Source organism: Perca fluviatilis, chromosome 16, assembly GCF_010015445.1.
Source record: "Perca fluviatilis chromosome 16, GENO_Pfluv_1.0, whole genome shotgun sequence".
Taxonomy (NCBI): domain Eukaryota; kingdom Metazoa; phylum Chordata; class Actinopteri; order Perciformes; family Percidae; genus Perca; species Perca fluviatilis.
This window is the reverse complement of record NC_053127.1, coordinates 16,786,170-16,809,386: the sequence shown is the minus strand read 5'-3', so window position 1 is coordinate 16,809,386 and position 23,217 is coordinate 16,786,170. Positions and strand designations below refer to the sequence as shown.

The window sequence follows — 23,217 nt, the reverse complement described above, 5'->3', positions numbered from 1 at the left end:
ATTCATTTAGTTCCAACATTCCCACTATTGATGAAATGTATTGTTAAGTACCATCTGAGATTATTCAGTGATGTTTCCTGCTTGATTTTAAAGACCAACATCTGAATATATTTCAATAGGAACCACGTATTTTAATATCAGGAATATTGCTGGATTGAAGTTAAAGAGAAAGTTCCTGGGAATCTGTCTGCAAATGCTCTTTATCTCAAAACAATTTAACACAACCAGAAATTGTGTGAAAGTGAGGGACTTTTGTGATGGCTGTAATACCCAATATTGTTGTTATGAAGCCACGGCTCTTGCTTGTGCTTTTTTAGTATGGCTTACAGGAGGAGATATTGCACTTTAAGACTGTAACTAACGATTATTTTCATTATCCATTAATCTGCTGATTATTTAGTTTAGTCTATTATTTCTTTGTTCTATAAAATGTCAAAAAATAAAGAGAAATCCCCATTATAATTTCCTAAAGCCTAGGTGACATCCACAAATGTCTTGTTTCATCTGATCCAACAGTTCAAAACGTCAAAGTTCAATGTGTTTAGGTCACAGAGGTAACTGCCGGTTTGTCTAAAAGTAATTAGCCAGATAAAACCCTCTGCGTGACACTGACACTGTTCTGACAGTGTTTTCAGAATCCTCAAAGACTCTTCTAGCCAGTTAATTATCTTTTAGAGAAACTGATGGTTGCCTCTGTGACTCAAGTGTACACTAATACATGAGAGGCACAAACTGCGGCTGTCCAAAAGCTGAAGATATTCAGTTGACAATTATATAAAACAGAGAAAAGCAGCAAATCCTCACAAGTGAGAAGCTGGAGCTGAAAAAAAAAAAGACAAACGATTTGCTGTCGATGAATCAGTTAATTGTTTCAGCCCTATATTTACAATACTCTTTGTGAATTAAGTCAATGTCAAGGCTGATTTCCAAATTTTCAGGGTGAAATGTGTTGACTTGAGCTGACAGGATGTGACACATGCAAAAATCCTGAATGAACGATGCAGCTGAAAACATACTTAGAGTATACCACAAATAATTTTTTGTTGCATGTATTCTGGTCCACAGGGAATGCAGTAACAAATGTGTAGCATTATAAGGACAGGCTATTACACATCAAAGGGAGTGAAGTCAAATATAAAGCTGATGCCTAATTCGAAAACATGGAATTTCAAATATCACTCGAGGCAGACTCAACAAAGGCGGCTGTTCAGTCGTCACTGTGCTAAAAAGAGCAGCACGGCATGTTTTTGACTGGCAAGAAATCGATTTTAGGGTTGAAGAAAATGCCTCATACCAACAACAAAGCCAATAGTTTGACAGTGAATCAGGTTTGCTAGAAATGTTATTTATATCTAGAATGAAATATTCACTTTTTGAGATTGAAATGTAAACCACGTCATACAATTGGAAATAAGGGATTAACCAGAAGGAGATGCTACTGTATATTATGAAAAGACAGAGTAGTACTGGAAGAACCACAAACATTGTAAATTGGTTCACACCTTACCTCTGCTATTCTCAATCCACTAAAAGCCTTCAGGTTTTATTAACCCTTTGAGTAGTCCATGTAATGGACATGTCTGCTAAACTGACTCTCCTCCATTACCTTCACAACATTTCTAACTGCAAAGGATTCTTGTAGGTTTTACTTAGTAGCACAAGAGAGCACATTTTCCAGCCAATCAGTTCATGATCCAGTGTGAAAGAAAATGTCTATACATAGGATGCATGCTCTGTATTAATGTTACATAAATCAATCAATTTGACGTCAGATTAGCAAAGAAATAAGGCTGGGATCTTCAGCAGATGTATAGTACCACCTTTGTAACGACAGATAGGAGGTTAGTTAACTGTCTAACACAACTGTCCATGAACAGTAAGTTTCACTCTATACATTTGCTCATTTCTTGCTCAGTTCAAACCCAGTGAAACCAAGTAAACCTAGTTTCTAAAGAACTTACTACACGATTCAAATGAAAGGATTATGACAACATGACTCTGAAGGTCATGGGCAGAAATAAAGCAGGGCACTGTGGGCTGTCAACACATGTTATCTTTTTGTGTACAGAGGTTTAATCGTTTCAATCATTATCTCACTAACTGAGCACCAGACCCTGCATGATAATATTAAAAATCCATTTGAACAAAACAACATCTCAAAGAAATAAAACACCCCCGTATCCACTTTCTTGTTCAGCTTTAGATGAGTAGATAAATATCTGTTAAATATTAAGTTACAGCCAGCAGCCAGTTAGCTTAGCACCAACAACTGTATGTTAGTGTGATAGGTTGATTTGATATACAATTTTGAAATTGTTGAGTCAAAGATCAAAGAGATCATAATTGATAATCTTAATTGATGACAAAGAGTCATGAATAGGGTAAATTCATAAAAGTGAATGTAAAAAGATCTATTAAAAACTTGTTAAAAATGTTCCTTAAAAGAAGGTTAAAAACCTTTCTAAAATGTTTAACATAGTAAATAGGCCTACTGTTTGAGAACATTTGTATAGGCTAAAGACTTCGGATCTGTGATCTGTTAGATCGTTTGTCATTACATTGTTGTCTGAGTGGTCATTTATATCTTGCATTTCCAGGTATGAAAATGAATGTGTATGTGCTTAAACTGTCAGAAATATGTTAGCGAAATTCTTTGTGTATTCTGGTTTTGTTTAAAATGTGTTAGAAACTGTATATTCATGTTAAGTTCTTAGATAAATCCACCAGTCTAACGTGACTCCTAGCGGCCATTACAGATCAGCACGGCTGGGACATAAAGGTACATGTGATGTATGCATGCACATACACACATATAACAAAAGTACTGCTGCACACAGAGCCTGAAAGTTTTAATGGATGTATGTGGTAAAAATGACCGTATATTATGTTGCTATTTTTGGAAACTGTTTATTGTAAGCAAGAAAGACTTTAGAGAGAAATGAATATGTTTAAATAATGTTTTGTTTATTTAAAGCATATTTAAGTTACTGTATATGTGAGCTCTTGTTTATTATTTTATATACTATTTTTGTCAATATTCATCTCGAAAACGAGTGTTCTTATCTTATTGTATCTTTTTGCATTTATTGTAAATACAACAATTCTCATTGGAACTACCGGAGAGAAAACATCAGTGTCTGAGTGATCATTTATATCTCTCATTCCCAGGCTGTTATATTAGGTTAGTGCCCCTGACCAAGGCACAGGAAAAAAAAAGGAGTGCTGAGAAATGACAATATAAAGGAATCTTATCTTATCTTAGCATGATGATTGGAAACGGGGGGGGGAGATGGCTAGCTTGGTTCTATCAAAAGAACACAATTTTAGCACCATTAAGGCTCACTTAATAACACGTTGTATCTTGGGTGCGGCAGTAGCTTGGTCCGTGGGGACTTGGCTTGGGAACCAAAATGCTCTTGAGCATGACACCGAATCCCCAACTGCGTGAGGCGCCATCCTGTGAAGCAGCCACCTCACGCTGACATCTCTCCAGACATAATGCATGTGTATAGGTCTGTGTGTGTATTTGGGCCTGTGTGTGAATTAATATCCCTTGTGGGATTAATAAAGCATTCTTGTCTGTTTAATCCACGCAAAACCTGAAGTGTAAAGACGAAAAGTCGCCATTTTACAGGGAGCTTAAGTGCCAGACTATTTCATCTGCTCAGAGCCAAGAAATAGTCCCACACATAACGCTCATAAAAAGGTTAGATGTTGTTTAAACTCTTTGGTTTTTATATGCAAACCATATATAATGTGTTAGTTTTTGAGATTTAGAGGTGCTGGTAGGATTTTGTATGGACAGAGCCAGGCTTTCAGTCTTTATGTTAAGCTACGCTAAACTAACTGGCTGTTGGCCGTATCACCTAACTCTCTGCCAGAAAGCTGATGAGCAAATACATCTTTATGCACAGTAAACATATTATATATGTGTGAATCTGAATGTAATGATGTAGTTTGAGCTGGTAAGCAACAGAAACCTGAATCTGTAGAAATAATTTCCTCTCAGTCACACTCGTGAGTGGGGACTGGGTGGATGGAGACACACTCTTGTATGTAACCACAAGGTTTAATTTGAGGTTCAAGTTCACTTTGGTAAATTAATCATCTCAGGCATTTGTGGTACAGACAGCACTCATATTAGGTCCACAATATGCATGACATTTCGAACATTTTCTGCAATTGCAGTTTTAGCTGTTTTTACATCTCTTAATGACTTCATTTGACTCACTCTTGTCCACTGATCTAATAGCAGACTGCATGATAATCAACCAAGCAAAAGTGCAAGGAATGCATGAAGGCTTCATGATTTCATGTTCGTGTTCACACTGCAGATGCAAAAGTGCCGTGAGTTCAGCTTAATGTCAAAGGCACAATGTCAAATATGTTTAAAGCGGACCAGAGAAGCGAAGGTACAAAAAGTGTACATAATAGTACTTTTCATGTGCAAATGTAACGACTTTAGAAAACATAATACTGTACAATTTCCGTGGCAAAAAAACAAGAAATAAACTTTTTTCCGTAGTTGTAAAATATAAGTCATAACGATAAAAATAAAAAGTTGACATATCAGTCTGACAGGCATTCATTTAATGCCTATCTTCCTAAAATGTAGTTGTTGTTTTTTTACCTTGAATTAAAAAAACAAAATGGCAGACTTTTTAAAGGATCTTCAGAAATCACGTCTAAATGTATATAAGGTTGCGCTCCAGCTATCCTGTTGGCCTGCAGTGTGAACACAGCCCATGACAATGTGTACAAAGTTCAACCTGTTTTACAGTTTTCTTCATTAATCACTATAGCCTAAAGCAATTTCCCTGAGCCAAACTTATCTCTGTGGCTGTGGCCTCACAGCTGTTCACTTCCTGGCTGTCTATGATTGGTCAGGAGTCACCATTTCACACATGACGAGCAGTTGGGATTATCCTTTGTGGTGTTAGTGTATCCAGACAAGACGAGGGAGCTGGGGTCTCGCTCTACCACCGGGCTCTCCTCATTGTTCAGAATGTGCTCCACCAAGCAGCGTGCTGCCTCATTGATGTTTGCGTTTTCCTGAGGGAGGGAATAAAAGAAGAACTCTGAAGAAATCACGTAATCTTTAGCCACTCCACACACAGCCATAGCGGCAATGTTGGTCGGTCGGTCGGTCGGTCCACCACTTTGGTCCAAATTGAAATATCTCAACAACCATTAACTGGATTGCCGTGGATTTTTGTACAGACATTCATGGTTCTCAAAAGATGAACTCTACTGATTTTGTAGATCTCTAAACTTTCCATCTAGTGCCATCATTAGTTCAAAATTTAAATGTATCCAGTAGGGCCTACTTTTGACCAAATATCTGCAAAAATAATGACATATCCATGAGAGTCAGTTGTAGTTTGAGTTTAGTGCTAATTAGCAAAGCACCGCTGTCACCGCTGCGCAAATGTCTAATGTCTAATGCAGCCTGTATCACAGTCAGAATGGGAAATACAGCATATGAAAAAATCTGATTTTGACTTATTTGACTGTCTCCCTTTTCATTCTGACATTGCACACTAAACTTATAAGAAGCCAGGATGTGACACACTGATATTGTTTCTGTCCTGTCTGCTGAGCCTTTGTGTTTACTAGCTACACTACTGTCTCTGACTCGCACCCTGGTGTGTAACTAATTAGACCGGCTCTGAATGGGAGGAAAAAAACAGTAGGTGAATTCACACCACACTGCAGACATTCCTCTATCTGTCTCTTAAGATCACAGCAAATCATGTTTCCTGTCTTTTAGTGTTTGCACTGAAATGCCCAATAGTAATTTTCAGAATCATTTCTGTTTTAGAGTGGACTTCTGTAATAACAATGCTATTATTTTAGCAGGTTAAATATCTAGGTAACCTACCGGACTGTGTACATTATGTATAGAGCCAATGACTGTGATTTAGCCCCAAATTAAGTCTTTCAGTCTTTGCCTCAAGTCAAGCCCCTTTACAACTCTTTCCATTTGGGAGTTAATCAAAAAGCCATTTAGCCTTTTATATTTGCATTGAAATCACTAGTATATTAAATGATTTGTGGAAAATGTGGGACTGCCACCTCAATCTAACTCTAAATGAATTTTTCACCGATTTGACTTGCTGCAGTAATTGCATCCAAAATCAAGCATTCAGTATCTCCCCTCTCGTACCTTTGCAGAGGTCTCAAACCAGCCAACAAAGCCGTTCTCCCTGCAGAAGGAGTCGAGTTTGGGCTGCTGGGAACCCAGCTGGTCCGACTTATTGGCCAAGAGTACAGCTGGAACTGGCCTCCCGTGGTTCAGGGTCACCTTAGGAGAGAAGAAAGACAGGTTAGATTATGTTTGTATAGACTGTAGGCTATTTGTTGTAAAAAATAAAAAATACCCTTCTCTTATCTATCTTAAGATATGATATAACAACTCTAATAACACCTTTTACATTGTCAATTTTTTTTACATTTGATAAATTGTTATTATCAACATAATGATCACAGACACTTTAAGGTGTCAGTATGCAGTGTTAAAGAGTGCTTCTCGGATGGTAAAATAGCATCTGAAACCCCTTCTCCTCACAGCTATGGAAGTGGGAGCTTTGGAACTCACAACTACTTTAACTTTCTCAAGCTTTCAATTCTCAATTTTTAACACAATAACTTCTGTCCCTTTTTGCATGTAGAAGTGCAGCACCAGGCCTTCCAGGACAAATTATCCTGAAGTGTGGGCCATTTTTCCCATTTGAGTAATTATCGCTCCTCTGTATGACAGCAGGCTTTTCATCCGGTCTTCAAGTAAACACTTTTGCCTTTGTACATGGTTAGACGACACGTAGTACACGAACTAGTTCTGAATCTGACATGCACTTCGGTTGAAGCATACTGACACCTTAAGCAGTTCCAACATAGTATATTTTGCCTCTGCTGTGTGCAGTCTATTGAGGTCATCTTGCAAGAATTTTGGGCATTGCGGCACAGCAATTCTTCAAACTAATTTTATAGAGACCTGGACTTTGGAGCCCCCAACACACGTGTGCCTCTGACAACTGTTAAATCCTTTCTTAGCATAATCTCACTTTGAATTTGTTCCTAAAGTACATGAAACCCAGGTAAATACAACAAGCAGTAGACACTGAAATGCTGCAATGAAAATTAAAAAAATTAAGAAAATTAATTTTGACTGAAATGTGGATGATGTCCATACAGCAACTGTGAGTTAAACTTAGATTTTAATTAGAAATGTATCTTTTTTTAACCAAACAATAACAGAGCAGGTATAATGTGATTTTTTACACCTGAAAGGGACAGAATGACAAGTGAGAAATAAAGGTCTCAGTGTGCTGACCTTGGAATCCAGGTCATCCTTCCACTTCAGCACGGCGTCGAAAGTGGAGGCCCTCGTCACGTCAAACACCACCAGCGCTCCCACCGCCTCCCGGTAATAGACACGAGTCATGTTCCCATACCGCTCCTGTCCTGGGACGCATGGGACAGCCAATCAGACACACACACAATTATGTAAAGACAACTTTCAAGTCTGTCAAATTAAATCAACTCACAGCATGGTTGATTAGTGAAAAATAAAGTGAGTTTGTGTGAGTGTGTTTATTTTACAGTTGCCGCCATCATGTGACTGACATTATGAGCATGGGATCACTTGAGTCACAGTCAGGCACAAGATCTACATTCCTCAACCAGGCTTCAAATGACAGGGAGGGACCCAGGCATCCAGCAGACAAACTCACACTCTCACTGGGAGTTCACATCACTCACTGCAAAAATCTCCATCATGTCAACCTATGTTTGTACATCACTGAGTCATAAAATGAAAAAAAGTTTCATTTTTTTGTATTTTAGTAGCGGCAGTCTATCTTATTCTTTATATTGTTTCAAGACACTTTTGAAAGGAGTTGATTGTATTGGAAAGCAGTGAATATACCTTTACAGCACTGGCAGAATACAAGACTCTCAGGACTGACTCTCAAACTGCTTGATAAGTTGGAGATGTTTTGTCCAAATACCATTTTTTTTAATATGTTTTTCACATGCTCCAACTTTCCTAAAACTGCCCTTAAGCTTTTGCTTATTACCAGAAGTAGCTCTAAGAATTTACAGATTTTCAAAGCCGCTGAAGGTGAAACAAAAAGGTTTTTGTTTCTAAAGATTATTTTTTAGTAAAACATGCATTCTTTTCTACAGAAAATAAATCCTGCAAAGCATTATAGTTTTAACAATCACCTGATGCAATCATAAACCTATAAACCATAGGCTATGTGACTCGTTAAAGTTTGACTGACCTGCTATGTCCCACAGCTGTAGCCGGATCACAGTGTCATCGTTCCACTGCAGCACCTTAAGGGCGAAGTCCACGCCGATGGTGGCTCGGTAGTGCTGGGAGAAGATCTGATGCACGTACCGCTTGATGATGGACGTTTTTCCGACTCCCAAGTCCCCGATGACCAGAACTTTGAACAAAAGCTCCTGCTGCATGGCTGCAGCTCTGCAGGTTAAACAACTCCTCGGAGAATTATAGTAACTTAACAAAGAATGCTGCAAAACTGTAGCTAAACTAGCTATAGTAAAGGTATGGGAAGTAGAAAATCTTGTATTGGGCTAGTAGGACATTTTCTTCGGTCCAATGCACTAACAAAAATGTTATTATGATCCAATCAAGATTTGCGAAAGAAGCTGTCAAGCCTGCCTGTGAGCACTTCAGTCCTCCCGTTTAATCACACATGACGTTCTGAATCCGTTTACTTCACTGCCGACTCTCTTAGCTCCTGTAAGCAACTCCACCACAGCTGTTAATAACTAGTGGTGCGTTCAAGAGGTCCTCGTAAAAAAATATCGGCTTCGGAATTTGTCACGCAGCTAAGTGCACTTTCTTGGATAGGTTGAGACTTTTCTCTTTTTTCTAAATCTGTAGCCCAACATGTGCCTGCTTTGTTCATGTAGGCTATATTTTATTTATTTATTTTATTTCCAATTTGTGTTCATTTATGTAGCCTAATGTCTCTCCGAAGGGTGGGGTGGGTAGGGTGAGGAGGCAGTCGTTGTAAACAATGTTGTATGTTAAATGATTATTTTCATGTGCGCTCACTTGGTAAGTACAGTTTTTTGCTTTCCCTTTGAACAGCCTTTCAACGAGGCAGTATGACCGAGTATTGTTGCTGCGCTGCTCTGCGTGCAGTTACGGTAATGGTGCTGATGAGGGCGAGGAAGACGTGTGATGCTGCTGCTGTGTCCTGCTGCCATTTCATCCGCGGATCCTCAAGAAAATATCAACAGTCAAATAAACCAGGAGCTCGGATCATCTGTCGTTTTGCACACACAAAAGGCCGGTTTATCTTTAAAAACGAATCACGTGTTAATGGTGGACAAGAGGCCTGGTAATATGATACATGTTATTGGCGGGTTATAAGACAACCACTGCTACTCTGGATGATCGTTTTTAGAAGACATAGCCTAATCATCAATATGGGGTTTGCTTTTTACAGGGAACTGAGCTCTTAACTTGAAGGTAGGTCATTATTTACTGATTTTTATTAGGTTGTTTTCCTGAATGTTAATCATTAATGTAAATAATACTCATACTGGAATTAAGCTATGTGGGTTGGGCGTCATGATTCAATTAATTTACTATATATCTTATAATGGGCAACACTGATGTCTCCTAGGAAGCAGTGGCAAATATCTATTACTGGCTGTCCTGTTTAGCAGCTATCTCATCAGTAAATTTATGTTTTGCTAGCTTCAAGGCCTCATTATGTTATTGCTGTATAACAACCAGCTATTATATAGCAACTATCCACATGGGGGCTGACTACACACCAATGTTTATTGAGTTGGAGAGGAGTGGCCTCCCACCCTCCTTCCTTCCCCTAAAATTAGATCACCCATCTGTAAATCACATGGAAACTGCTGAGGTGATTTGAGTCTCTTACTCGCCCCTCATGGTGGCAGCCATAATCCAAGAATAATCCATGTGTTTGCACATTCTGTGGATTAAATGCACATTTGTTTTTAGTCTGAATCTATTAAAGTGGAAAGTGACATTTTAGGCTACTGTTGTTTTCACGGTTTAGAAGTTTTACACTGTATTGATTTTAAGTTCTTTTATTTAGTTCCCTATCATGTTTGAATTTGAATTAAAAAAATATGTAGACTAAAGATAAAACATTATTTTGTATTGCAACTATTTATTTATTTATTAAGTTATAGGCTATATACTCGTAAACTCAGTGTCTTTGTGTTTTGGATTATTAGTTGGACAAAACAAGACATTTGAAGCTATAATATGGATGACAGTGAACGATTTTGTTTTCTCAAAGATTTTATTTTGGGAAGACATGGAGACGATATGGCTTTATCAGTTTCGGCTGATCGTCATTGGAGACTCCACGGTCGGCAAGTCTTGTCTGATCCGAAGGTTTACTGAGGGCCGCTTCGCCCAGGTGTCAGACCCGACCGTGGGGGTGGACTTCTTCTCCCGCCTGGTGGAGATCGAGCCCGGCAAAAGAATCAAACTTCAGATCTGGGACACTGCGGGACAGGAGAGGTTCAGGTACAGCCAGAACATAACATCACAATCCAACAGTTAACAGTTCCTTAGTTTTAAACTGTTACCACAATCTTTCCCTAACATTAACCAAGTGTTTAAGTTGCCAAACCCTAACCATATCTTAACCATTAAAGGATAAGGCTGGCAATATACTATATTTTGTTATTGTTAACAAATCCCATGATCAAGTTTGTCTGTCTCTCAGCCCCAAGCCCATTGGTTCCTACTGAAGATGTACATATTTAAACATATATACTGTAGGACTAATAAAAAATTTAAAAAAAGGCTCAGTCATTTCTTAAAGGGCCAATGTGTAGGATTTAGTGGCAACAGAGAGACTCGGTGGAAGGGTTGTGTCTAGATGGTAATCCAAGATTTGGGAAACGCTCGCTGAGATGGTTAAGGTTAGGTATTGACCTCAAATGGTTAAGCATAGGCTAGGTCGTCAGGCAGCGAGTCTAGTGAGGTCTTCAACGTTTTTTAAGCCAAGGACACCTTAACTGAGAGAAAGATAGAGCAGGGACCCCCTACTGCATATATTGTATAATATTAAGTTGCATAATAAACTGGGCCTACAGTAACATGTAGGGCGGCCTAAAGCCTTTATACATACCTTTTCTGCATATAAATACTAAGCTATTAAAATAGCCTGATAAGTGCTGGCGTGATTTTATAAATCATGTTTCAATCATGTTAAACATACATGTGGCACAGTGAATCCGTAGGATGAACTGTATCTGTGGATGGCCTGTACGCCTATCATCAGAGGGGAGTTATATTTGCTAATAATATGTTAGATTCATGTTAAGACTTTTTAATAAAAAAATGAAATAAAATTAACAATACACCACAACACAACACAACAATTAACAATAATTTGGAGCCCCCCCCCCCTGCATTGACTCAGAGGACCACCTGGGGGTCCCGGACCCCCTGTTGAAGATACCTGATCTAGACACAACTCCGTGGAAGTTGGCAGTTTTTATTTTCAGCACAAACGACAAAGTTAGTTTGAAAATCCATCTGTCTATTTTTCCAGGTCCATCACCAGAGCTTACTACCGTAACTCAGTGGGCGGGCTCTTACTCTTCGACATCACAAACCGCCGTTCCTTCCAGAACGTCCACAACTGGCTGGAGGAGGCCCAGAGCCACGTCCAGCCACACAACATTGTCTTCCTGCTGGTCGGTCACAAGTGTGACCTAGAGGCCCAGCGCCAGGTGACCCAGCAGGAGGCAGAGAAGATGGCGGGGGTCTACGGGATGCGCTACGTGGAGACCTCGGCACGAGAATCTATCAACGTTGAGAAGGTGTGGATGAAATGTACTTTTTCTTCACAGATACAAGATCAGCTCTGATTCTCTTATTGTGTGTTTACGTTTTTGACCACATCTCGTGGCCTTTCTTAGTTTAGATTAGTTTAGTTCATGATCCTTCACAGTCTGGTTTTGATTTTGTTTATTTTTCTTAAGGCGTTTGTGGATCTGACAAGAGACATCTTTGAGCTGGTACGGAACGGGGACATCAAGATCCAGGATGGCTGGGAGGGCGTCAAGAGTGGATTTGTTCCCAACACCGTCCACTCCTCTGAGGAGGTTACCAAGGGCAGCCGGCAATGCTTCTGCTGATTTACCTGGCTGCAGCATTTGGGGGTGACAGGTAATACTTCAGTGGACTCCATCTGTAGGAGATCTACGCCTCGCGCCTGGCTGCATTCAGGCCAGTATTTTGGGACTGGTAATATTTTCCCTGCTCAGTTAGGCCTTCACACTTTACTTCTATATAAAATACATAGTTTCATCTTTCCAGTGCCTGTTAATGGCTCTTCATTGATGTTCCTAACAGGCGTAGAAGCACAAGAAGCACATCCTAACCCTATCACTGTTCTGTGTGCATGTGTGTGTGACTGTAATAATCCTGCTGTCTTTCCAGCTCTCAACGCTTCAGCTTTACCACACTTTTGGCCTTTCCTGATGTGTACAGTTATAATCCAGTGGCCAATTATGTTGTTGGCGCACATCTTTTAAAGACTGATACTGTCAGTGTAGTGTGTTTATGCTCTCATGTTAATTTATATCTGAACCAGTGATGCCAAGACTGAGCCATGCCTCTTCCTTTTCACGCATTATACTCAAAATATATTGCAACCTTGTACAGACTATAACCAGTGAGAGAGACGAGACAGAAAGAGGTCTTCACTGATTGAACTGCATTACAAATGCAAGTGGCTTAATAAATAAAGAGAGCGGAGGATAATAAACATGAACTCAAATTGTAGAAAGGTTTGAGACTCAGCTGGACTCTGTGTCATGTAACAACTGCTGGAGAAAGAGTTTGCAATGTGAAAATGTTCAATGGTACATTTGCTGAAAGGAAAAGCTACTGTAGCTGCTCACTGATAGCCATTATAACCACTTTAAGTCCAAGTGGTGCTGTCCTTTTTAAATACTTTAATCAATACGGTAAATACCCAAGTTCATGTTTTCTACTCTGTGCTGGTTTAATGGTGAGAAAGGTTAACCTTAAAGCCATTTGTATGGAACCCTAAGGTGTTCAGTATTAAATAAATCAAAACAGACATTTTGAACTTAACAATCATGTGAATAAATTATATAAAATATATAAATGAACCAACAATGTGTAAAATAACTAAAAGAATACTGAACTCATTATTATGTCATGCTATTTCATTAGTTCATTTTTATTTGGTTATTGACATTTTACTTCAAATGTTTGTTTGTTTTAATTTCATAATGACATTTTCTCAATGAAGTTTATTTCAGATCACATTTTATTTTATAATTTCAATTTACATGACAATGGTGTTGTCATTGGCCCCTCACCTTGCCCATGCCTCCTGCCTCTCTTTAACCAGCTGCTATCAAATTTAGCCCTTTAACTTTATAGGTAGCTCCTGTTAGAACGACAACAATGTCAAAGTTATTCTCAATCAGCCTTCTCGCTGCTGCTGCTGCTGCTGCTGTAAATAAACACAGACACAGTGACTAAACCTTTTTAGCTTTTAAATCTTAGCTTGGCAAGCCTGCACATGCTAAGTTTACAACATAGCTGGCTAACAAGCTAGGCAGGGTTGTGAGCTTGAATTATTTTTCAGCATCAAAGTGAAAAGACAGTGTTAGCTAGCTCCTGTTAGCAACCAGAGAGAGAGAGAGAGAGAGAGAGAGAGAGAGAGAGAGAGAGAGAGAGAGAGAGAGAGAGAGAGAGAGAGAGACTGTCTGGCTTTTTGCTCTTCTCAGAGTTGTGTTTCTATGAGGAACATATTTAGGAACAAAATGCAGCCAAAGTTACTCTGAATTTACCAACTGTGTTTATTTACAGCCGCTGCCTCCTCCAGTTGGTTCATTCGGGATTACTTTGACATTGTTGTCGTTCCAGCCAACAGGAGCTAACTGGCTACATTTAATAGCTGTTGTTGAGCTAGCTTAAGAGAGACAGGGGGACGTGTGATTTGGCTGAAAGGTGAGACAACGGTGACATCAGTATCATTAAAAATGACTTTATGAAGTAAAAAGTGACATAAAATAAAACTATAATTGGAAAATAAATCATGAAATAAAAAGTAAAATTTCAATCATGAAATACAAATGAACTCCAATAAAATTTCTGAAATGATCCCAAAATTATTGTTTTATGATTTATAAATTGAACACAATTTATTCATAGAATTCTTTATGTTAGAATTTATTCATTGCTAATTTATTCATTATTGAACACTTTGGGGCTCCATACATATTTGAATATCAATTATTAACATTACATGACACCTTTAGGTGATAATCTCCTCTCACACGTATGCCTACAATCCATTTATAGATTCAATCATATCCATATTTAATCAATGCTCGCCTCCATTTTAACTCAAATTTTCCAAAGAAAGAAAATAATTTTTACTTTTGATATCATGTAAATAGCCACCAGTACCTGGAATCTTATCAGACAGATCAGAGTTAATGAAGCTACAAAAGTGTATGTAAAACACTGAAAGTGAACAAATGCAGATTATTTGAACCCCACTACAACTTCAGGTCAGAATGGTGGCATAACTATTTACTAATTCTGACAGTTTAGAAATAATGATGAGTGAGTTCATTTATTTTAACCGTGCAGTGGAAATGTCTTTTTCGAGTGCCTTTTGGAGGAAAGAAGCCTAATTCGCAAACACACACAGTCAACTTGCTGTTCACAACTGTGTTTATCCTGTGAATATTAAAATCTAAACTGTAAAGTGGCGGGGGACATATTGGTATCACATTACACAACCTGTAAGTAACTTATTTGAAACCATAAACCCTGCAAAGTTGACTGTTTGATGTTGTTGTGACTCTGGGATTATTACAGCACAAGTGTCATCAATAATTAATACCTGGAGACATTAATAAAGATTTGCCTTGCGCAAAAAATTGGAGCTATGCTAATCTTTTTATACATGGTGAAACTGACATACTGTTGTGTGTCATAGTTACTATGTTAACAGATTGTCTTAATGCTTTGTGTAACCACTAGAGGGCAGCCTTAGTGTTGAGTACAGTAGAGGGAAAAGCTATTTCAGCACATCATGTTTTGTGTTTTTAGGTGTTCAAATCTTGGCCTATTCCTACTAAAAAAACATTTAAAAAAATGTTTCAATAAAAACATGAATAGAGAAGGATTCAAAATACATTTTGTATGTAAATAAAAAAGAAAAAGGAATTTAAAGTTTTTCTTATTTGCTTTTTCACAATTGTTGTAAATAGGGACAAGATAGGTGAACATTGACAGTAAGAAATGTGTGAGTAGAACGTGTGTGGATGCTATTCTGGTATCTGGTCCTTTGTGACCAGTGTCTTGTACTTTTATTGTGTGCATGACAAAATAATACAATTCATTCACTATGACATTTTTATCACTTTTTTCAACGTACTATACAATGACTTTTTCAATATACTATATCACTTTTTTCCATATACCATACTATTTTTCTTACTGTTTTCGACTTACTATACTATGACTTTTTTGATCACTTTTAGCGACATACTAAACTATGACTTTTTTATCACTTTCTTTTCAACATACTATACTGTGACTAATTTTAACATACTATACTATCACTATTTTTGACATACTTAGACCTTTTTATCACTTTTTTCGGCATACTACACTATGACTATTTCATAATTTTTTTCACCTTACTATATTATGACTTTTTATGACTTTTTTCAACGTTTTTTACACTGACTTTTTTCGACATACTATGACTTTTTTCTGGCTTTTTTTGCCATACTATTCTATGACTATATCTTTTATCACTTTTATTTCGACATACTATACCTATGACTTTTTCATGACTTTTTTTTTGACATACTATGACTTTTTTATCACTCTTTTTGACATTCTTCACCATGACTTTTTATCACTTTTTTTTGACATACTATATGACTTTTTTGTCAATATACTATTCATTTTTTATCACTTTTTTCAAGATACTATACAATGACTATTTTTTAACTTTTTTCGACATTCTATGACTTTTTTCAACATTCTATACTATGACTTCTTTCGACATACTATACTATGACTTTTTTCTTTTTTTGACATTCTATACAATGGCTTTTCTATCACTTTTTCGACATACTATATATGACTTTTTTAAACTTCACTTTTTTGAATACTATACAATTACTTTTTTCAACATTCTACACTGACTTTTTTCAAATTACTAAACTAACTTTTTTCGACAAACTATACTGTGACTTTTTTATCACTGTTTTTGACATACTCTAATATTACTTTTTATCACTTTTTTTCGACATACTATACTATGACTTTTTGTGACTTTTTTCAACATACTATACTATGACTTTTTTATCACTTTATTCAACATACTATGCTTTGATTTATAATAAAATAACATACAGACCTTACCAGACAAAGTACACAAATTCATAGAATATTACTTATGATTAATACATTTCTGACTGTCTTAGCTAGAAGTATAATCATCTGGCCAATAGCTCACTGAGATCATTACTTTCCTTCAGATGCAATGGTTGAAAGTTCAAGCCCCAAAGGTTACAAGGAGACCATCTTATACCTAGTCAGCCATTGTGCTTTGGACACCTTCCCAGTGTGTTTTAGATGTTTCTGAGCATCAACACACGTGTCTGAAATGATCAGCTCATTAATTAGTATCCTAGGTTAACAAGGAGGGGCTGTAGCTCAACAAGGTTGATACTGGTTTATAGAACGAGAGGTTTAGAGTTTCAATCCCATACACTCCACTCATCAACCCTCACTTAAACAGTAGGACTGTTACTTGGGCATTATCAACATGATGAGTAGGTATATCTGGCACTTCTGCTGACAGAACACTCATGTATTTACCATTTTTCTTCTCTTCCTTTCCTATCACAGCTTTTTCCTCTTCCTCCTCAATATGCTCGGCTCCGACCATCGCTGTGGAGCAGATACAATTATCACTTTTTTTTTGACATACTATGCTATGACTATGACTTTTCAACATACTATGCTATGACTTTTTATCACTTTTTTTGACAAACTATACTTTGACGTTTTTTGACATACTATACGATGACTTATTTTCGTCATACTATAAATGACTTTTTATCACTTTTATGACATACTATAAAATTACTTTTTTCAACATTCTATACTATGACTTTTTTCGACATAGGCTACTATACCATGACTCTGTTATCACATTTTTGAAATACTTTATCACTTTTTTCGACATACTATACTATGAACTTTTTTAATAATTTTTTCGACATACCATGCTATGACTTTTTTTTTATCAATTTGTCGACAAACTATACTATGATTGTTTTTATCACTTTTTTTGACATACTATACTATGATTTTTTAATCACTTTTTTGACATACTACACTATTACTTTTTTATCCCTTTATTCAACATACCATACTATGACTGTTATCACTTTTTTCAACATACTATTATACTATGACTTTTTTATCACTTTATTCAACTTTTTATCACTCTTTCAACATCCACTATGACTTTTCAACATACTATACTATGACGTTTTATCATTTTTTTTGACATACTATACTTTCTTCGACATTGTATACTTTTTTCGACTTACTATATTATTACTTTGTTCAACATTCTACACTATGGCTCAGGCACGTGCACACATAGACATCAAAAGGGGCACCTGCCCTTTTTCCTCCTCCAGAGAAAGTGCCCTTTTTTATGGATGCATGTTTTTTATTTTATTTAATTTTTTATAATGAATATAGCCAATATTCCTGTTTGCACACAGCTTCCCTGTCAAACAAATGTATTTATTTTATTAAAAAAATCTAAATATCAGATCTGAAGATTAGACTTTGTCGAGCCCTCTCTCTCTCTCTCTCTCTCTCTCTCTCTCTCTCTCTCTCTCTCTCTGTCTTTCAGAAAGGCAGCAGTCCCTTCCAGCTCCTATCCCAGAACGGGCAAGGTGGAGGGTGGGGGTGTGGCCTTGACCAACTGCCACTTTGCTCTTTTGAAAGCCATGATGTCTCTCTCTCATGGGTGGGCCAAATTGTCTGGGTGAGCAAAGCAGAGAAAGGGGAGGTAACCTTGCTCCTTATGACCTCATAAGGAGCAGATTCCAGATCGGCCCATCTGAGCTTTCATTTTCTCAAAGGCAGAGCAGGATACCCAGGGCTCGGTTTTCACCTATCGCCATTTCTAGCCACTGGGGGACCATAGGCAGGCTGGGTGAATGTATATTAATGTTAAAAAACCTCATAAAATGACATTTTCATGCCATGGGACCTTTAAACATGTTACCACAGAACTTCCCCAGTTAATGAGTTAAGAGTCTTTTCCCTCTTAAAAGTTAGGTATAAATATGTAGATTATTTTAGAAGAAATCTACAGATGCAGCCCAAAACAAATACCATCTAAATATGTTTGGAAGTTTCATTTCAATTAAAGTAAGAAGACATGGAAGCAAAATAGATTAACATCTCAAAATTGACCAAGACATTAGAAAAGTGTTCCGGATTAAACAGTAACTTCATTATTTTGATCGTAGGCTCCTCATCTTATAATAACTGTTTTTTTTTTCATTATTGGTGCAGTGTTTTTTACTGTAAAATTAACAAAATTACAGCAACAGCCTTTTTTAGTTCAGTGTCAAGATATTTGTTGAGACTTTTTGAAGTGTTATTTATTCCAATAACACCAAAAGAATTAAAATAATTTATTGCCATTTGCAAAATAAACAAATTCTTAGTTAAACTATGTCTGTCTCCTTGGTGCTGTCGCATATTCTAAATATACTTGAAACTAGTAGCATAGAAAACATGCACATTGTGGCAGTTTCCTTTGCTGTTCGTGATTAACCTGATGAATACTAAAAAGTCTCTGTGTGAACTAATCATTTTGTCACAATTGCGTAAGGGAAATAAGATAAATTGGTAAGGTAGTCAAAGTTGTGTTAATATATTTAGTGTTTTGTTTAAATTTCATATAAATAATTATGTATTAAGCCTTTTTTTTCCTTGAGCCTCTTTTTGACTTTTTTCAACATACTACACTATGGTTTTTTTAAATACATTTTTTGCAAAAAATGTTACATGACTTTTTTCGACATACATCATCTATGACTTTTATACTATGATAAGTTACATGTTTTGAATGAGTGAAGGCCTTTTGTTGCACAAATTAAGTGTTGTTCAGTATTAAATATTGTGGGGATTGCTCTGAGTGTTTTAGAAAGTGGGCTTGAACAATTGAGAAAAAACAGAAGCATACTGTATTTTTAGGCGTTAAAATTGTGGCCTATTACTAAAACCACCAATAACTTACTGAATAAATAGAGATGGGATATGGATGAATACTGTGTAGAGAGATACATGTAAGAATTAAACTGTGCAGGCCTGTTGCTGCAGGATACATGTGAGAAGTTAGTAAAACAGCCCAAGGGTTGTAGCTGACAGAGTACATTGTTAACATAGTTAAGTGGACTCACCAGTGACTCATGGAAAAACTGGTCAAATTTGGCTTCAACAACCTTTGGCCTGCAGCTCATTCTGAGGAAATATCTCAATTTTTCTTTAAAAAAATAAAAAAGATGTATAAAAACACAGATGCGCTATCTTCTTTAAGCATGAAGTGTTTTATTTAAAAAAAGAAAGATGACAGCCATATGTACAGGATATAAAACAAAGACAAAAATAGATCATTGCTGTTAATGAGAGAGCATGGAGGAAGGGACAGTATTAATTTGTTAAAGGCATAAGGGCTGAATATGAAGCGCTCTGTGTGACATGAGTCAGAGCCACAACCTTTTTATGAACTTCCAGTGAAAGTTCCAAAGTACTTGAGTCATCCAAGATAGAGCTGGACTCTGTTTTAACAGCCCCAGTGCCTTTGTCAAGCAGAATAATGGTTCTTTAGGCACCTGTTTATTGATTCACATAATCTAGAAACAAACACTTTCCAAATCTACCTTTACTGTACCTCCCTTCTCAACAAACTTTATGGGTTATGTCAATTTCTGACATATCTAAAGGGGGGAGCATTTCCTAAGCAAAAACGGTGAAGATGTTTAAGGAACAGTATCTACAATATTACATCCAACAGGACCATTTTGTCTAAAAAAGGGGGACTTGGATTTGTACAATTTAGATTTCAAGTGTGATTTACAAAAACATATCTTACCAAATTATACTCAATGTTAAAGAAAGTATGTTTGTATAATGTACAGCATTATACAAATAAAGAAGAAACAAAGTAAACATTTAAACAAATACTGTACATTCTACAGAAAAGCACTTTACTAGAACAAAAATAATATAAACAATAAGTTATATCGCTTCCAGAGGGTTGGGGTAAAAACATTTTTATACATATCTATCTATCTTACAGTACACAATTTAGAAACCAACCTTTAGCGGTCACTCTTAGTTTTCACAAACATCTGAACATTTGCAACAAAAAAGGTAATGGAATCAACAAGGGAGACAAAAAACTGTACATGTAACAATTAAAATACATTAACATCTAAAAAGCATATTAAACTGAGATTGATATGAAAAGTCAAAACTAAACAAGATTAGGTCAAATCCTAGTATATGGCTGGGCCGTGTATGGTAAATGTGCTTAATTGTGGCCAAATGGTTACAGGGATAATCAGCAGTGGTGTCTATAATGTTAATATAGATATTAAAATGTTCATGTGTCGTGGTCCCAGTGATATTTGTTGTGTACTCAAGTAGAAAATCACATAACGTGGTAAAGATATGTCTGAGACAAATAATTGAACAATCTTATTGTCCTGGATTACACATCTAAATTGTTAGTGTAATTACTGTTACTCTGTAAAACAGACCTGTAGGTTTCAACCCATGACATTTATGAACCACAGCCTCAAAAGGTTAATTGTGAGAAGCTGCAGCATTCATTCATGGACAAACCGACACCTACACTGTAGCATACCTGCAAACTCAGAAGGGATGAAAAAGGGGACACATTTTACACCCCCCACCATTTTCCCCGTGCTAAAATGGTGCCTCGACATACATAAAGTTTGGACACACACACACTTTTTTTAAATAAAAAAGGGAGCACAAAATGACAGTCGGCAACATTAAATAACGGCTTGTTAATTGCTAAGGCCACAGGGTCAAAATTAAATGATTTATTAAAAATGTAATAATAAAGTATAACTTATTTCACCAGTAAATTCCTGTTAAATGACAAAAACAACCACTGGATGGGAAAAGGGTATTTTACAATAACTTTGAATGCAGCATGGAGGTTGAGGCGAGTTTCAAGTGAACGCAACATGTGTTGTTTTTCTGACAACAGCAGCTGCACACTGTCATACGTTCCTCTCCAGTGAAATACAGACACACTTTTACACCGTTTAGCTGTCAGCATTTTAACAGTGTTTACTCCAGCTGCTAGCTAACGGTAGGCTAACGTTAACCTGCTGTCGAGCGTAGTGTTAACTAGTGTGACATGCGGCGATGTTTAGGTTGCCGTCCGTTTTGAAAGCATCAGAGAGAAGCACAGGCATTTCAGTGGCACCTAAATAATGTACCGAAATCTGCGTTGCAATTCGGTCTGGTAGATAGCGGTCGTTAAGGCACCGGTGCTGTATTAGCACCGGGTCTTGGACCCCCCCCCAAATAAAAACTCTCCGGATCTACACGATTCATGTATATGACATTTTCCCATTCAAAATGGCGATTTTCGCCGAAAAGCGATTAGTTTGCAGGTATGCTGTAGATTTAATACTACCTCAGAACTTTAAGGTTTATTTATTCTCTGCTCATTTCGGTGAACAGATATTAATATCGCTGCCGGAAACTAAACTTTCTTTGCACTACTTTCAGATGGTTATATTTTACAGAAGTTTTAGACCTTCTCCTTTTTGAACTGTGAGTAGTTTACCTTTCACCACACACCGGCCACTAAAGCGATGTCTGCTTCCTTTGATTTTCCCACCCCTGTCCCTTAACTATATTTATTTAGAAATAGCCTCATGTAACTGCTGTTTGCGACTGTTTTTTTCTAAACTACGTAACCCTACACACTGTGTGCTGTTCCTCTGCATGTAGCCTATTCTGCCCGTGCTCCTGAGCCTGTGCATTGAACTGTTGAAACAGGTGGCAGCAGCAGCAGCCACAACCATGTATTGAGGAAGTTAGTCAGCTGATTGATGGCCAATTGCGAAGATAAACGCCTGTGTTATGCTAATACATTTTGAAAAGGCAATAGCCAATGGGGAAAAACACCAACACTCAAGTCATAATACCAACACTCTGACCAATGGTGGAACTTCATTACTCCAGCCAAAAAGAAATCAATCCCAAACAAACAATACTATAAACATTTCAATATTAACAGTTCTATCAGTAGAAGTAAATATAAGTAGTAAAAATGAATTACGGTTGAATAAAATAAAAGTGATGGGAACTCAGCAGATAAAGTTGCAGAGAACAAGTTTCAATTGAAACTAAACAAGAACCTTTGTGAGTTTTTTTTCACAAGTATAAACAAAAAGGTGAATATGATATTTTAGTGGTAATGAAAGACAGACCCCATGTTCAGAAACACATCCCCAGCTCCCAGATCAGTCACAGGTGGACAGATATATCAATTAAACTTCTATTGTGATTAAGGAGCTTGTTAAGTGCAAATCTAATCAAATTCCTCAGAGCTGCGAAAATCTCTGGGTACAGCCATGCAAAGAATATGGAACAGACAGCGCAAGTATGTAAATGAAATCGAATTAGCTAATTAACTAGATGGATTATTAAACATTCATACAGATCGAAGGGTCGAAAAAGTAGTTTGTCATCCTTTGTGCTGTTAAAAGCATTTAAAAAAACCAAACATTTTAGTTATCTGGTTTAGGTTGAAACAAAGGCCCCAAAATGCCTGTAAATACCATTGCAACACAGTCACAATATGCAAGACATGGATAAACACACATGGATAATTTACGATAAACAACTAATTTCATACGATTTTAAAGGGTGCCGAGTACACTTGCTGTATGGCTGTTCTCTGGGAGCGGGGGGCACAAGGATGATCTGTAAAGCACGTACTTCAGCCTCAGACATTCAATTGTACAGTATAGATCAACGTTGTCCATGTGCTACTGACCAAACTGCACTGAGGCCCTGAT

General features: G+C 37.1%; 2 protein-coding genes across 4 annotated transcripts in view; one reads left to right on the top strand and one right to left on the bottom strand.

Annotated features, from left to right (window-relative positions):
- Positions 1-4,050: 4,050 nt before the first annotated feature.
- Positions 4,051-8,788, bottom strand: rab38c (RAB38c, member of RAS oncogene family). Its single transcript, XM_039826351.1, has 4 exons — positions 8,286-8,788; positions 7,334-7,464; positions 6,167-6,304; positions 4,051-5,052 (listed from the first exon to the last, which is right to left on the bottom strand). The coding sequence occupies exons 1-4, from the start codon at positions 8,476-8,478 to the stop codon at positions 4,891-4,893; spliced, it is 624 nt and encodes a 207-aa protein (XP_039682285.1). The 5' UTR covers positions 8,479-8,788; the 3' UTR covers positions 4,051-4,890.
- A 334-nt stretch (positions 8,789-9,122) lies between these two features.
- The window catches only part of LOC120543842 (ras-related protein Rab-39B-like), a 20,059-nt gene continuing 5,964 nt past the window's right edge, over positions 9,123-23,217 (top strand). Inside the window, exons 1-5 of one of the 3 annotated variants that reach the window (XM_039777141.1) lie at positions 9,123-9,508; positions 10,320-10,552; positions 11,589-11,859; positions 12,022-12,208; positions 17,985-18,104. In XM_039777141.1, the coding sequence (XP_039633075.1) occupies positions 10,338-10,552; positions 11,589-11,859; positions 12,022-12,177 (642 nt within the window). In that variant the 5' untranslated portion in view covers positions 9,123-9,508; positions 10,320-10,337 and the 3' untranslated portion in view covers positions 12,178-12,208; positions 17,985-18,104. Of the gene's footprint in view, positions 9,509-10,319; positions 10,553-11,588; positions 11,860-12,021; positions 14,976-17,984; positions 18,105-23,217 lie in introns of those variants that run through there. The other 2 variants (XR_005636403.1, XM_039777140.1) reach the window with 2 other exon arrangements.

Coding starts and splice junctions, on each gene's coding strand:
- rab38c (XM_039826351.1), bottom strand. CDS start 8,478: ATGCAGCAGGAGCTTTTGTTCAAAGTTCTGGTCATCGGGGACTTGGGA. Junction 7,465..8,285: donor ACAGCTGTGGGACATAGCAG/GTCAGTCAAACT, acceptor CATGCGTCCCAG/GACAGGAGCGGTATGGGAAC. Junction 6,305..7,333: donor AGGATGACCTGGATTCCAAG/GTCAGCACACTG, acceptor TTCTCTCCTAAG/GTGACCCTGAACCACGGGAG.